Source organism: Onychomys torridus, chromosome 5 (genome assembly GCF_903995425.1).
Source record: "Onychomys torridus chromosome 5, mOncTor1.1, whole genome shotgun sequence".
Taxonomy (NCBI): Eukaryota; Metazoa; Chordata; class Mammalia; order Rodentia; family Cricetidae; genus Onychomys; species Onychomys torridus.
In genome coordinates this window covers 78,303,125-78,319,264 of record NC_050447.1, presented here as the reverse complement: position 1 = coordinate 78,319,264, position 16,140 = coordinate 78,303,125, and the positions used below count along the sequence as shown (strand labels likewise).

The 16,140-nt window shown below is 43.7% G+C and overlaps 1 protein-coding gene across 1 annotated transcript in view; it reads right to left on the bottom strand.

The window, feature by feature from the left end:
* Window positions 1–1,739: 1,739 nt before the first annotated feature.
* Armc3 (armadillo repeat containing 3) overlaps window positions 1,740–16,140 on the bottom strand; it is an 81,836-nt gene continuing 67,435 nt past the window's right edge. The window contains exons 14-19 of the mRNA XM_036188193.1: window positions 15,472–15,569; window positions 14,450–14,551; window positions 13,965–14,060; window positions 9,704–9,901; window positions 7,311–7,473; window positions 1,740–2,054 (exon numbers count right to left, since the gene is read on the bottom strand). Coding sequence (XP_036044086.1) covers window positions 1,845–2,054; window positions 7,311–7,473; window positions 9,704–9,901; window positions 13,965–14,060; window positions 14,450–14,551; window positions 15,472–15,569 — 867 coding nt within the window. The 3' untranslated portion in view covers window positions 1,740–1,844. The remainder of the gene's footprint in view (window positions 2,055–7,310; window positions 7,474–9,703; window positions 9,902–13,964; window positions 14,061–14,449; window positions 14,552–15,471; window positions 15,570–16,140) is intronic.

Genomic DNA, 16,140 nt, shown 5'->3' with positions numbered 1-16,140 from the left:
CAGCAGCATCTCTATGACACAGGACAACAACAGGATGTCCAGGAGGAGCCCCAGTGAGAGCTTATGATTGGTGGCATGGCAGAAGCCAGAGGCCTCCAGCCACACCGATGACTCATGGCAATGAACACTTGCAAGTGTGGAGGCAATACAGACTCCATCTTAGGGGAGGGCCACCATCTCAGACCAGGCTGTACTCATTTCCAGGAAGGACCTCAGGAATGTGTCATGACAACTTGAACAGATACAGGGCAGTATGTTCCTGTAGACATTCTGTCTGTGGTTTATGACCCTTGAAGTTATCTGAATAATCTTGCTGAGCAGTCCAAATAATCCTGTTCAGCGGGTTGTGATCTCCCTCCAAAAGTACAATCCAATAGTTTCAGATATGGCTTTGCGCTGAAAGTCTAGACCAATAGTTACAAAAAAATCACCTTGTCCCATATCCCTTCTACCCAATTCCAAGTGTGTAATTCTTGGCTTGTGGTTTTTCCCTATAAAATCTCTCTACACCTGGGCTTGTGGCCACCTGCAACATTTCCTTCCATCTGCCATGTGATGGCCCAGGTTGAACCTGACCATAAAAGGACACTTGCATCGGAAACAGGCTCCTTGGTGGTCTCTGGGGGTTTTGTGAAATGGGTACAATACAAGTAAAGATGAATGGACTAAGGGCTAAATTGTGTAGCCCAATAGCCACACTACAGCTTTTAAGACAAGATTTTTTTTTTTTCCTTTTTGTGTTTTTTTTTCTTTTGCTTTTAAATTTGCTTTTGTTTTGGAGGGGAGATTTCAGGGGCAGAAGGCAAATTCGAGGGGACAGGGAGAGGGAGTAGGATCGGAATGCATGATGTGAAATCCACAAAGAATCAATAGAAGTCAAATAATAAACAAAAAAAAAAAAACCCCAAATAAACATGAACAATGAAAGTATTCGGCTGGAACCTCCAGCTCATTCATGCATGGACTGAGAAGCCCCATCTCTCTCTCTCTCTCTCTCCCTCCCTCCCTCTCTCTCTCTCTCTCCCTCTCTCTCTCTCCCTCCCTCCCTCCCTCCCTCCCTCCCTCCAAACCCCGACCTCTCAGAAAATCTCCAACAAAGAAAAGGAGCCAAAAGCCCACTTCGGCTTTCTTGGAGGCGACAGCAGCCCCTCCCCTGAAGTTGCCAGCAACCTAAGACCCCTCCTAAAGCAGTTAGTTTTTGACCATACTTGGGCACAAACCCAGCTTGTGGAGGACACATCATCACCCCCTAGCCTACAGGGTATATATGCTTCCTGCTTTAGTTCCGCCAGTGAGGGCTGACGGGCTCACCTGGGAGTTGCTTTGCTCAAATATACCTGTTCTTTTGCTTTTTCAATTCGGCCTGATCTGACTTACAGTTTCCGGAGGAACCTATTGTCTAGTTACTGAAAACCTCTTGGAAAGCACTTTGACATACTAGAGTCTCAAACCTTAAAGACAGACACGGTGACTAATACAGTACAAATTGACTGAGATTATTTAAACCAAGTCTTATCTGACTCATCTAGGACAGTGACAGGTCCACTCCATCACAGGAAGCAGCTGCTATGTGCCTTCATTGATGATTCCTAAGCTCTGAGGGTTGAACCGTTTCCCCCACAATAACCTTGTGTGAAGATGGGGGAGCATGGGAAGGAGGCCCTGACCGATCCTGAACTCCATGGCCTGGAATCCAGAGCACTGCACAGTCGCACCCACAGCTTATTTCAACACACAAACCATTTCTAATCCCTTTATTTGAAGTTATCAAATCAGCGAGTGCACATCTTAGAAAGCATGTGGAGACAGTTTCTGGTTTGAGCGCTTCTGTGCTCCTTTGGTGACTAGAGAAAGCGGTAGAGGTCTGCCTCTTTGCTGCGGAGCTTCAGCAGGGCCCCCGGGTGGAACATGAGGTCCACAATGAACTCTTCGGGTGGGGGCAGGCTCCCGGTGATGCCCTTCCGCGCCTCATTCAGCAGCTTCACTTCGTTCCAGGCTCGGCTATACTCACCACGCACCAGGCAGCAGCCCACACCAATTTTATCAGCCAGTGCCTGAGGGAGGAACAAGACACCTGGGGCTCAGGGCTGTGGGCAAGCAGGTGGCAAGAGATCCTTAGTGGGAGACGGACCTTTGGAGAGAGTTAAACACAGGCATGCAAAGAAAATGTTGGTCTGCAAGGTGGAAAATGGAGAACAGCGCAGTAGAAGCCGAGCATTGGCTGTCCCTGACGGCTTGCCATCTGTAGACTGTGTGTGTCAGTGTCCTGGGAAAGGACACTTTTCAGGCAGTTAATGGAGTAAATGGATAGATTGGGTGGTTGAAGGGAAGCTATCCCAGGGATCCAGCCTGTGGACCCATCAGTCTGTCCACATCCTAGGCTGTTCTTTGGCTCTAATAGGCAGAGGGATTGAAGGAAGACCCATTTCCAGCCAGTCTGCCGTGCGATGTGGAAGGCACCATGGGGCAGGAGATCCCCCAACTGCAACTAGCTCTCTAGCTTTCTTCAACCACCTCACTCCAGGAATCTCTCTGGGGTACCCTGGTTCTCCCTGATTTGGAGGGTTTTTTCCCCTTTTAAATATCTTTAAAATAATTTAAAAACTTTTCAGCTGTATTAGACTCCCTTGTATCACCCAGTGGGGTGCAAAGACCATGTGTGTGTGATGTTTCCAAGGTAACATTTAGTGGTATGTCTCTTATTTCCTGTCAAAGCACCTTAAATCACTACAATAGATTACTATCCCCCATTTTACACAGTGGAGCTGAAGTCAAGTGTTTTGGAATCTTCGTTTACACTGATGTGCTACTGTGATTGGTTTAATAAAGAGCTGAATGGCCAATAGTTAGGTAGGAGAGACAGGTAGGATTTTTGGAAAGAGAGATGAAGAGGAGGAGGAATCTAGGTACATGGATTATGTCAAGAGATGCCAACAAGACACGGAGGGAGCTGGACATACAGAATGAAAGAATGCCATGTGGCAAAATGTAGATTAATAAAAGCAGGTTAATTTAAGTTATAAGAAATAGTAGAACAAGCCTAAGCATAAGCCAAACTTTCATAATAATATGTCTCTGTGTCATTATTTGTGGGCTGTCAGTCAGGATGAAAAAGTACTACCACAGTCCAGTACTTTCTCAAGGTCACTGCAGGTAGTGACCTAAAGGAAGAATCAAGTAACCTGCCTCCTATGTGCAGTGACCTTGTGAGTTGGTGAGTGAGTGAACACAACCTTGTGAGTTGGTGAGTGAGTAAACACAGCCTTGTGAGCTGGTACACAACCTTGTGAGTTGGTGAGTGAGTAAACACAGCCTTGTGAGTTGGTGAGTGAGTGCATGTGCCTGTGTCTGAAAATCTCTTTTCCCTGTAATGAGGAACACACAAAGGTCTCCAGCTCTCAGAAGGAAGGGGAGCAGTGGGGCTTAGCTGCTGGAGAGATCAGGAAAATGTCTGTGACGAGCTGGAAAAGGACAGACACATACCTACTCCTAAATGTAGACACACGTGTCATGTTCTGCAGCTTGTGTGTCAGAGTAGATAGGACTGAAAACTGGTCCAGGTTGGCCGGCAAGGCAGCAGTGAGAGACGGAGAGGAGAGGAGAGGAGAGGAGAGGAGAGGAGAGGAGAGCAGAGGAGAGCAGAGGCAAGGGGGGGGGAGGGGAGGGGAGGGGAGGAGGGAAATGAGTGAGTGAGTGGTCAGTGTATCCAGAATGCCTAAGGGCAGGGTGAGTAACGCCAGATAAGGGCCATCAGTCTGGAAGAAAATGAGATGAAGAACATGTGTGGAGAGGGTAAAAGGGCAAAGGATTCATGAATACCATGCTCAGGATGTCAGGGGTGGAATGTTGAGGAATTAACTGCATGACCCAGGTAACATAAGAAGGCAATGAATTCAGGTTGGCATAAGGAGTTAGGGACTGAATATTTGAATGCCCTCCCAAATCTGTATGCTGAAGCCCTAAGTTCTAATGTTTTTGGAGGTGAATCTTTGGGGAGGTGACTGGGCTTAGAGGCTCATAGGGTCAAACCTCTGTCCCCAGGAATTACTGCCCTTACAAAAACAGGAATTGCCTGGTGTGATGGCAAACACTTTTAATCCCAGCACTCAGGAGGCAGAGGCAGGCAGATCTTTGTGAGTTCAAAGCCAGCCTGGTCTACAGAATGAGTTCTAAGATAGACAGGGCTATGAAGAAAGAGTCTGTCTCAAACAAACAGACAAACAGGAAGAGATACAATTTCCTGCCTTGTGGTATTTTGTTATAGCAACTAAGCTAACACAATGCCCATTAGGTTCTCACAAGGAGCTAATTGGAAAGTAATCTGATAGAAAGATCTGGAAATTGAGAGATCTGAGGTATGGATGTAGGAATCTGTGACTATTAGGCATTTATGTACTATTTAGGGCCAAGGGAATACCCTGGGAACTACCCTGGGAAGTTCATGAAGAAAAAACAGACGAGACTTGGATGATGTGCTGGACAGTTTCGTTCTAAAGTCATCTGAGAAGAGGGAGCCTCCCTTGAGAAAATACTTCCATAAGACTAGGCTGTAGGCAAACCTGAAGAGCATTTTCTTGATTAGTGATTGATGGGGGAGGGTCCAGTCCATTGTAGGTGGGGCCACCCCTGGGCTAGTGGTCCTGGTTCTATAAGAAAGCAAGTTGAGCAAGGCATGAGGAACAAGCCAGTAAGCAGCACTTCTCCATGATCTCTTCATCAGCTCCTGCCTCTAGGTTCCTGCCCTGTTTGAGTTCCTGTCCTGACTTCCTTCAGTCATGGACCACAATCAAGTGTAAGCCAAATAAACCCTTTCCTCCCCAATTTTCTTTTGGTCATAGTGTTTCATCATAGCAACAGTAACCCTAAGACAATGGCTAACAGTATTTGTCTACTTGTGATACACCTTGGATACATCTCTGAGGGCATTTCCAGACAGGTGAATTGAGAAGGGAAGACTTATTGTGAGATGCCATGTGGGAACCTGTGAAGATAAACCCCAAGCTACAGTAGGGTCTCAGTTGGGTTTTATTACTGTGAAGAGACACCATGACCACAGCATGTTCTGAGGACACAACTAACTGGGCCTGGCCTACAGCTCAGAGGTTGAGTTCATTATTATCACAGCAGGAAGAAATGGTTTCAGGCATTCAGGGAGAAATGGTGCTGGAGAGGTAGCTAAGAGTTCTACATCTGGATCCTCAGGCAGCAGGAAGTATATGGTGGCATGCAGGCAGACATGGTGCTAGAGAGGTAGCTAAGAGTTTTACATCTGGATCCTCAGGCAGCAGGAAGAGATTGAGACATTGGTCCTGGCTTGAGCATCTGAGACTTCATAACCTACCCCCAGTGTCATACTTCCTCTAACAAAGCCACACCTACTCCAACAAGACCACACCTCCTAATAGAGTCACTCCCTTTGGGCCTAAGGGAAAGGACATTTTCCTTCAATCCAACACAAGTAGGGGCCCAAGATGTTGGAAATGCTAAGACCATAAGCCATCGCCCACGGAAAGCTGTAGCTACAGAACATAGCTTGTCCAAGAGAGTGGTCAGTCATGTGCTGTAGAAGACAGAGCTGGAGGGGTGGGGCTTCAGAAGCCCAGTTGGTTCTATTACAAGCCCTGGATGCTGAACATGGTGGTGTAAGAATTGCTGTGTTCCCTGTTTAGGTTTTGGTTTTGGTTTTTCAAGACAGGTTTCTCTGTATAGTCCTACCTGTTACTCTGTAGACCAGACTAGCCTTGGATTCAGAGATTTGCCTGCCTCTGCCTCCCAAGTGCTAAGAGCCACAATATTCAGCTCTCTGTTGAGTTTTGGTCATACTTTGACCCAATCTTTTCTTACTGTGTTCCTGTTCCTCCCTCTTGGAATGGCAAGATTATTCTGTGATGTTATATGGTAGAATTATGTAATTTGAAAAAATGCTTTTACAGGCATCATAGTTAAGATGTTGCTTTGACTCTTAGGATATAGACTTTGGACTTTTGAACAATAATAGGACTGTTAAGATTTGGGGGACTCTTACATATAACTAAGTACAGTTTGCATCATGAGATGCCACTGAGTCTTTCAGAATGTGATATGGAATATTTTCGCTTAAAATTATGAGTTTGGTTGTCAAACTGGTAAGTGGTAGATTGGTAGTAGTTCATTGTCAACTTAATTGGCTTTAGAATCACCTAGTAGACATGTCTCAGGGTATTTTGTAATGAAATTTCAAAGAGTTTTAACTGAAGAAGGACAAGGAAAGACCCACTCTGAATGGGCTTGGGGTCCCAGACAGCATAAAGGGGAGAAAAAGAACAAAAAGAGCATCACATCAGCATTTTTCTCTCTCCCTGATCCTGGGTGCAGTGTTAACCAGCAGCTGCTGCCATACCTCCCATGCCCCAGTGGACTGAACTCTCAAACCTTTCTTCCATTAAATTGCTTCTTGCCAGGTAGTTGGTCACAGAAAGGAGAAAAGTAACTAATAGAGAAGTCTGTAAGTATTTGGGAGATGGATGGAATTTAATCATTTGGTCTCTATGTTCTGGGAGCGTTTTCTCAGTTCCTACCCAGCGGATCAAGACCACACTCTCTTAGCCTCACACTTCCTAGTGCTCAGTCTCAGTGAAGGGTGCTGTCTTCTTTGCTTGCCCTTCCTAGGACGCAGGGTCAATCTGCTCTTCCCAGGCATTCTCCCCACCATGTTCAGGCAACTACCAAGTCCTTTTGGTTGTTACATCCAAAGTCTTCTCAGCTTTATTCTCCTTCCACATGGAGTAACGTGTCCATAATATGAGTCACTTGTACTCACTGTCCAGACATCTTTTAATAGGTCATCCTGTCTCTAGTTTGTGTCTGTTCTAACTCATCCCCTCTTGTACAGCCTGAATGGTCTTTCAAAATCACATTCTTCCTCCCTGACAATTTTTAGTGGTCACTCACATTTTAGGGTGAAGGGCAGACTTATCTGATGCTTTACATCAGACCTTCAACTTTATAGCCACTCTATTTCTCTCTTCCTCTTGCTATCTAGATGATATCCTCTGCATCCCTAAAAGGACCACTGATTGGCATGCCAGTGTTATTTTCTGTGTAGATGTTTATATCATTTAGAAAGTTGCTTTTTTACCTAATGAAAATTTGACATTATTTATCCATGTGTGTACATATATGTATATATAATCACAAATATTTAAAACTAAATAAGTATAAATGCAAAAATTAATATTGTCCAGTTAAATGTTAGCACCTGACTCAGTCTGATGAGATAAAGACAGAACTTTTTAATCTAATGGAAAATGAGACAATAACACTTTAAATACCTTGAAAAGCAAAGCTCGATGATAAAAGATTCCTTTCTTGATATATCCAATTGGAACGACATTGGATTTCAGTTGAAATTTCAGCTCACTTATATGAAGTTCCCAGCTGAAATCAGATAGCTTCTCTTTTGGAATCCTACCGCCCATTTTATCTGCCACATACCTGTGCCCATTACATTGAGATGAAAAACAGTTTTAATCACTTAGTTCGGATGGTTTATTATGATTATGTATACAATTACACATGTAAAAACTATATTTCCTCTGTTTTTTGTTTGCTTTACTTTTAAAAATGTACTTTCAGGGAAAAATCATCATCTGAGACAATCACAAATACATTTATAAACTAAAATCGTGCTGATTTAATCCAGTGCAAAGAAGAAAATGAAGGCTAAGGTCCCAATGGGTATAACACAAGCCAAATGATTACCACACTAATTATAAATGTAACTTTAAAGCTTTATCTTATTCTTGAACAGTGCTAAGTGTTTTAGTCCGGATGTGGAGGCATTTAATAACTGGTGGGCCTTCTTCTTCCAAGGCATTTCAACTCAAAAGCAAGAGGAACCTAGTCAAGTTATCCACTAAACTCCTGGACATTTTCAAGTGGAGGTGTGGGGGAGGATACCTATTCTCTTGAGATAAGATCTCAGCATGTGGCCCAGGCTGGCCTTGCCCTTCTCAGGCTTCTCCTGCCTCTGCCTCCTGAAGACTGGGCTTATAAGCAGTATACATTTCATAATTTTTTCATTTAAAATTTATCTTTTTAATGACAAAAGATGGTATTCTATAATACTGTTATCAAAGGAGAGAGGAAGAAGAGGAGGAAGAAAAACGTGTGGGGGGTAGCAGATAGGTGGGAGATGAAGAAATGTATGGAGGGGAGCAGATGGGTGAGAGATGAGGAAATTGGGTACTTTGTTTTTTGAGGTTCCCCGCCCTTCCCCCCAATAGTAGGATCTCGTAGGATAAGGTCAATAAACACATCTCCAAAAATTCTCTGTAACTAAGAACACATTCAGGAGGAGAAAGGGAAAAACTGAAAATTTAAAGGAAAGATTGGCCGTTGGCTGTACTATAAGGAATACTGTCTAACAAACTCAAAACACAGCAAAACAAACCAGAACAACTAAACCAAAACAAAGGAAAACCCCAAAGCTAAACAAAATCTATGTAAGCAACAAGTGGGGGGGGGGGGGGTTGGAGCGGAGCTGTCAATCCGCCTGTCACGTGACAGCCTCCCACGTGGTGGAACAGACCTCTGCCACGACTCGACTCGACTCGTTATCACCGGTTGGCGTTGGAAAATAGGGTGATTCAGAAACGAGGAGAGCCTCAGCTAGGAACACGGTGCTGGGAGGTATCGGACAAATGTTCTGCGAGAGTCATCCTGTCTCAAGGACACGGAAATCCTTTGATAGCCACACGCCCTCCCCCTCCCCGGCCCGGCTGACAGAAGTCGGTGATCTGGCAGCTGGGAGGTTTACAGCGGTCACTTCCAAGTTTGAGGACTGCTACTTGCCTCCCACCTGGAGTGGACGGAGCTCCCACAGAGACTGCAGCTGTGGCGGGAGCCAGAAGCACCCCTGCTGGGTTGTGTCAATCATGGAACCAATCCTCCATTTCTAGTCTTTCCAGCTGGCCTCAGCCTCCTTAGCTGAAGGAGCCAGCACCGGGGAGGAGGATAGCTTCCCGAGGCTTACACAGAGTTCTCTAGTCTGCCCTGCAGCAAGCTCTCAGAATGCCCACAGCTGAGAGAAATAGCAAGCAAACTAGCAGACACTCATCAGAAAAACAGATGCTTGTTTGTGCTTTAAAAAGCAATGAGTGCATTTATAGAGAATTCACAATAGAATGCCTTTAAAGGATGAATACCCCCTACACCTATGGAATGATTTAATTTTTAACACAAGTTCACTCGCAACCTTTCTATGATCGTATCAAAGATGCTTTTTAAGAGATTAGCTAGAAGAAAACACCGGCCGTTTGTCTCTAAGTAACTTCAGCTCTACTTCGTCACAGAAATGCAGCTCCATAGAAATGAAGAGCACCTTTAATTCACGGCTTATTTTGTTGATTTTATTCTAAATTAACTTTTAAAAAAGCAAACCACTGAAGCTTTTTAAAACTAACTCAGGCCGGGCAGTGGTGGCTCAGGCCTTTAATCTCAGCACTCGGGAGGCAGAGGCAGGCGGATCTCTGTGAGTTCGAGGTCAGCCTGGGCTACCAAATGAGTTCCAGGAAAGGCACAAAACTACACAGAGAAACCCTGTCTCGAAAAACCAAAACAAACAAACAAAACAAACAACAACAACAACAAAAAAAAAACTAACTCAGAAATAAGTAAACAGAGAGAGAAAAAAGGAGAGGGAGATGGGGAGGGAGAGACTCACTTGGCCAGGGCCTCAATCTGGTCCTTAATGTTGACGATGGGCAGTATGGACTTGGTCACCTCGAACACATACACACAGAACTCGGGGTCAAGAGGTGGGAACCATTCTTTGTCGGGGCTGCTTTCTGTCATTTTGGGCATTGCCATGACCTCTTCTTCCTCTTTGACTTTTTCTTCTTCTTTTTTCCCCTTCCCTTTCCTTTGAGAGTAAACAATAATGAAATCCCACATCCAGTCAACCAAATAACCAAATACTAACTATGCTCTGAATTAATCTGAAAAGCATAGAGGAATAAGGAGAGGGAAATGAATTAGAACAAAATGAAATGACACATATCTAAGAAAATGCCATGGCAAAGCTCATTATTTTATATGCTATATTAAAAGTTAATTAAAAATTTAAAAAATTGGGGACAACTCAAATGTCCTTCAATAAGAGATGGGTATATAGTTGTAAACCTTTATAATGAAATACTGATCAAGAATGAAAGGGAATAAACTACCAGTGTACAAAATAATTTGGAACCATCTCAAAAGCATTATGCTGGGTGGAAAGCATCAGTATCAGATGTAACGTCCCAGTGATCCCATAAAAGTCATCCTTGACTGATCCTGGCAGCATACGCCTTTATTGCCTGAACTCAGGAGGCAGAGAGAGGCAGATCGCTGTGGGTTCAAGACCAGTCTGGTCTACATGAGTGAGTTCCAGGCCAACCAGAGCTTCATAGTAAGACCTTGAAAAGACAAAGACCACAGGAAAACACCATCACCAAGTCTAGTTAACCACAAAGACTGAACTGCAGTATCAGGGACTTTATGGAGAAGGCCGGGGTTAAGATTCTGGATGTTGGAACATCTTCTGGTCGGACTGTGGTGACAGTTACAAAAGTTCCTTCTCTCAAATTTCATAGAGTTTTTCCCCTTAAGCAAAAGGCAATTTTGTAGCATGTTAATTAAAAGCTTTAATTTTGCTGGGCATAATTCTCTGCTTACATCTGCATGAGAGTTATTATTGGCTTCTACACCGATTATTCCTAGCATGGTAGATGGAAAAGCTTGCTCTTGATGCACTTTCAGTGGCTAGCACTAGGCACTGTGTGGTGATATATTGTGTATCCTCATAAACTTGCCTGAACATCAGAGGACTGAGCCAGCCACTAGATTAGACATAGAGGCCAGTCAGTGGTGGCACACACCTTTAATCCTATCACTCCGGAGGTAGAGAGCTGTCTGGATCTCTGTGAGTTCAAGGCCACACTGGGCTACATGAGATTGATCTAGTCTAGGAGAGAAAACAGAGCCAGGCATGGTGGCACACACCTTTAACCCCAGAACTTGAGATCTCATGCCTTTCCTGGGAAGCACACATGCCTTTAATCCCAGGAAGTAATATGGCAGGGCAGAGAAAGGTATATAAGGCATGAGGAAACAGGAACTCACTCTCTGTAGGCTGAGGATTCCACAGAGGTAAGAACTAGTGGCTGGCTGTTCTGCTTCTCTGACCTTTCAGCTTTCACCCTGATATCTGGCTCTGCGTTTTTTGTTAAAAGACCGTCTAAGATTCAAACACCAGCACTGCCTGATGTGTCCCTTGAATCCATTTCCAGTTCAGCACCCTTCCTCCAAACAGCTGGTCCTAATCCTTTGGCCCCATCCCATAGGTTAGCATTGCTTTGTCAGTATCTCCAGCTACTACACAGTGTCTTTTCTGTCATTTGCACCCCAGGATGACACTAGCTGAGTGACAGGGACTGAGAGGGATTGAGAGGAACTGACAGGTGTGAGCGAGCGACCCTCTGTCCTAGTTAGTGGTTTTTGTTTCTGTAATAGACATCGTGACCCAAAGCAACCTTTGGTTGGGGAGGAAAGGGTTTATTTCAGCTTACATCTCTCAGGTCATACTCCACCATAGAGGGAGGAAGTCAGGACAGGAACTTGAGGCAGGAACTGAAGCATAAACTATGGAGGAATGCTGCTTGCTGGCTTGCTCCTCATGACTTTCTCAGCCTGCTTTCTTATAGAACCCAGGACTACCTACCGAGGGATTGCATGGCCCACAGTGGGCTGGGTCCTCCAACACCAACCACTAATAAGAACACAGACTTGCTTACAGGCCCGTCTGCTTGGAGCATTTTCCCTCTTCAGCTAAGGTTCCCTCTTCCCAGGTGATTCAAGCCAACAGAAAACCAGCTAGTGCCTCCTCTAAGAGGAAGGGGAGGCTCTCCCTAGATGGTCACCATAGCCCCTTTGCAAGGAGTTCACAGAAACTTAAGTGTTCAAGCGTCTCCAGTAAGGCTCAGGCTTCCCACTTTGAAGATGATCCAGACTCCAATAATTCCTCCTTGTATTTTTTTTTTAGCTTTAGTAATTTCCCTCTTAATAAGTACCAAAGGGCAAGTTCAGTAAAGGACATTCTTTTTTGTTTGTTTGTTTGTTTTTGTTTGTTTGTTTGTTTGTTTTTGTTTTTGTTTTTTTCCGAGACAGGGCTTCTCTGTGTAACAGCCCTGGCTGTGCTGGAACTCACTCTGTAGACCAGAGTGACCTTGAACTCATAGAGATCCACCTGCCTCTGCCTATTCCTGACTCTTAAGGCAGACAAGTCTTTGAGGAACCCATACTCATGTGCAGGCAGATCAAGAGGTCTGTCCAAATATGCTTGGATGAGGGTGAGGGGTTTCTCAGAAAGAATGGAAAGACCAAGTCCCAAGGGTCCAGGAAGGTCAGAGTGGGGACAGTGGGGGCTGCCTACTATCCCCCAGTTCAACCGCAGGCCTGCTGCCCAGCTGTGGACCCTGCAGTGACAAGCCTCAAAACCAGCTATAGCTTTGAAGGGGTTGGGGTTTCTGAGCTCCTCTATTTCTAACTCCCCCTTCTTCTGCCTGACCTTAGTTCTACTCTTCAATTTTTCTAGCAGAATTGTATCACTTGGTCACTAGTGATATGTAAACAGGTGTATGACTTTTAAGGTAAAGAAATTGTTGCTGTAGCAAAACATGCCACATCCCCATACACACAGGTACAGATCTTTTTTCTTGTGTTCAGGAGGCTAGTCTCTCACAATATTAAGATTAAGCTGCAGATCTTACTGAAACATTCATTACCTGATTGACAAGGAACTTAGTTTGTTCCAGATTCAAACAAGCCAGGAATATGGGGCTAACCTGGGGCAGGAGTGGCATCCAAGTTAAGTAATTCTCAAGTGCTGGGCTTACATTTCCAACTAGAGGTGGGAATTAGCTATCTCTACCTGTTACTTACCATGCAAAGTAAAAGGAACTAATCAACTGAAGTTCACATGAATTTTCCTTCTGAATATTTTGAAAAAAGAAAATCAAAGACTCCTTCAATTCAAACCATTTGCTCCCCCACCCCACTTTTCCGTAGACAGGTAGCCCAGGCTGGCCTCCAACTCTCTATGAAGCCAAGGATAAGTTCAAACTCCTGATCCCCCTGCTTCCAGCTCCTAAGTGCTGAGATTGTAGGGGTGAACCACCACGCTGTGTTTATGTCCTACTGGATCTTAAACCTAGGTATTCATTTGTACTAGTCACGTGTCTCACCCATGGAGCCATCTCCCCAGACTAAATAGGAGTTTTGAATACATAACCCAAAGAAGTACAAAGAACACTGTGATTGTCCCAACCAGAAGGGCTGTCTCTTTCTTTTTGAACTGCTTCTGTCCTGAAGGGTAAGAGACACAGCCAGGAAAAGATGGAGAGAGTGTGATCAGGAAAGGATACAGGTACATGGCCTGCTGGAAGAAGATAGCCCCTCCCATCCCGATGGAGCAGAATGGGGAGCATCAGTAGCTGCCTCCACTGTCCTTTTTAAATGGAAGCCACTGTAGTCATAGTGGTTACCAAGATAGCCCGACTTCTCCAAAGGTAGGAAAAATTCTGGGTAAACATTTCAAAGACAGCACAGAACAAAAACAGACAAGTTACATCCCAGGGTTTTTATCTCACTGAATGCATAGGTCTCAAAAGTCAATCTTCTTTTGTAGTGCTGGGGCCCAGACCCGGGTTAGGACGCTTGCTTGGCAAATTCTCTGTCACCAAGCTACTTAAGACCTGAGGGGCAGCTATTAAATAGAACTTTTAGGTGCCAGATTGTGGCTCACCCTTGCTTGCCTACCCTGGAGACTCTGGGGTTCCAAGCCCAGCACAGGATAAACAAAAGCAATATCTCCCTTTCTGACCCTTGTTGCATAATTACAAGTCGCCCTGATTGTAACTGGAAGAAGAAAACAGTGCATTTCTTACCTGGAACCTTTCTCTTTGGCAGCACCTCTGCTAAGGACAGTGTTTCGTCCTGACGTCGGCTCTGATTTTTCTTCTGTGGGAGACCCAAATCCAGCACTAAAACGAAGACTATTTTCTTTTTTGTCATTTGCAAAAAACACATTCTACTCTAATCATACTAACAGTGGCAACAGGTTACATTTACAAGATAATTTTATTATTAGAAGGTCCTTTCTCTCCCATTATTATTGGGTTCAATCACCATTATAACAGTCAGGGCTTATTCTCTCCATAGTTCAGGGAAACTGAACCTCAATTGCAGGTCCTCCACACCTAATTTTCCCCCAGAGATCTTTACCACAGCAATTTACATAACAATTTTGCCACTATATCACCATAAAAAAAAAAAAGAATTGAGTTGCCAAAATTCTAAAACTCTAATAACAAAATCCTCAATCTTTCATCTCTAGGAAGGTTAGTTGAATATAGATAAAATGTGGCCTTACGTGGATTTCTCTTTGCTTGCCCTTCTTAAGGAAGATGAAGAAGAAATGCTTCGTCCATAGCCAACATCTGATGATTTATCCTCCATAGATGGAGGTGGAGAACTAAAAGGTTATACATTTGGAGTTAGATACAAACTAAAATTGGTCAGAACTAACTTTGTCCTATAAAACAGATTCCTTGGGAAAGTCATATTTTTCAGAAGATCCTCAATGGCACCATACTATTTTTAAAAGCATAAAAGAGAGGTTAAGACAAAAATAAAGTCAAAACTTTTCACAAGCCAGAACATGAAATACTTGTATACAGATATACATATTCACAGGATTTTTTTTTTTTTTTTTAAATATTGAGCTGGGGCTGGGGCTGTAGCTCAGCTGGCAGAGAGCTTACTCAGCATGTATAAAGTCTTGGGTTTGATCCTCTTCACCATGTAAATCACCCCTCGTGGTACATGCCTATAATCCATTCAGGGATGGAGGCAGAAGTTCAAGGCCATCCTCAGCTACAAGAGGAGTTTGAAGCCAACTTGTGCTATAAGCAATCCAGTTTTAAAAGCCAAAAATTTGTAAGCCAGGTTTGGTGATGCACACTTTTAATCCCAGCATTTTAGAGGTAGAGGCAGGTGGATATCTGTGACTTTAAGGCCAGCCTGGACTATATAGTGAGACCCTGTAATTTATTTTTTATGATGCTTTAATTTTTAGCTCTACCATTTATTCATTTTAAAGAAAAATAATGGGTGGTGATTACATGCCACTACACAGTTCTGGAAACTTGTCAATATTGTTTACATTTTACATTCTTTGGTTATTTTTCCTAATCCACTGGAAATTGTTAAACATGTAAGCAATGGAAAATACGGGTTGTTCCATGTCAGGCTGAGTTTATGGACCAGCCCTTATTTTCAGTTTTAGACATGGCTGGGAAGATACTATACTGCTAACTTTTACATATTTGTATATTTACAAACAGAAACTGCATGCTTCCTTGCCTAAAAGCACCCCTACCCCCAAAGACTCACATGTCAGATTTACTGTTGACTAATAAAATAGCACGTTGATCATTCAGCTCCTGTAAGCAGAGTTCCTTTAATGGTAAAAGTTTGGTGCCAGGATTTATCTGTAAGATAATGTGAGCACAAAAGTGGGTTCTCTGCATGTGTTATGATTTAAACATGAGTGCTGATGGAAAGGGTTCTTGACAGTTTGAAGAGTCTGATTCATGCATGTACACACATACTGCAGATAGATAACTGAAAGACAGACAAGATGATAGATTGATAGATAGATAGATAGATAGATAGATAGATAGATAGATAGATAGATAAGTGGATGGATGGATGGATGGATGGATGGATGGATGCATAGATAGATAGATAGATAGATAGATAGATAGATAGATAGATAGAGCCAGAAGCCAGAAGCTTTCAGTCACTCTCTCCTTTTGCCCACATTCTTTGCTGTCTTACCCTCAGCTATTCCATACTGTAGCTGTTATCACAGTCCCTGGAAGTATTTGTGTCCAAAATTTATCTACACACTTCAGGGACTTTACCTGTAAAAGTACCCATAAACTGAAACTGATTCCACAAAAACTGTGGGCCTGTTTAAAGAGAAGTTAGAGCTGAAAAGATGACCCAGGAAGTAAGAGCACTTGTTTCTCTTGAAGAGGACCCAGGTTTGCTTCCTAG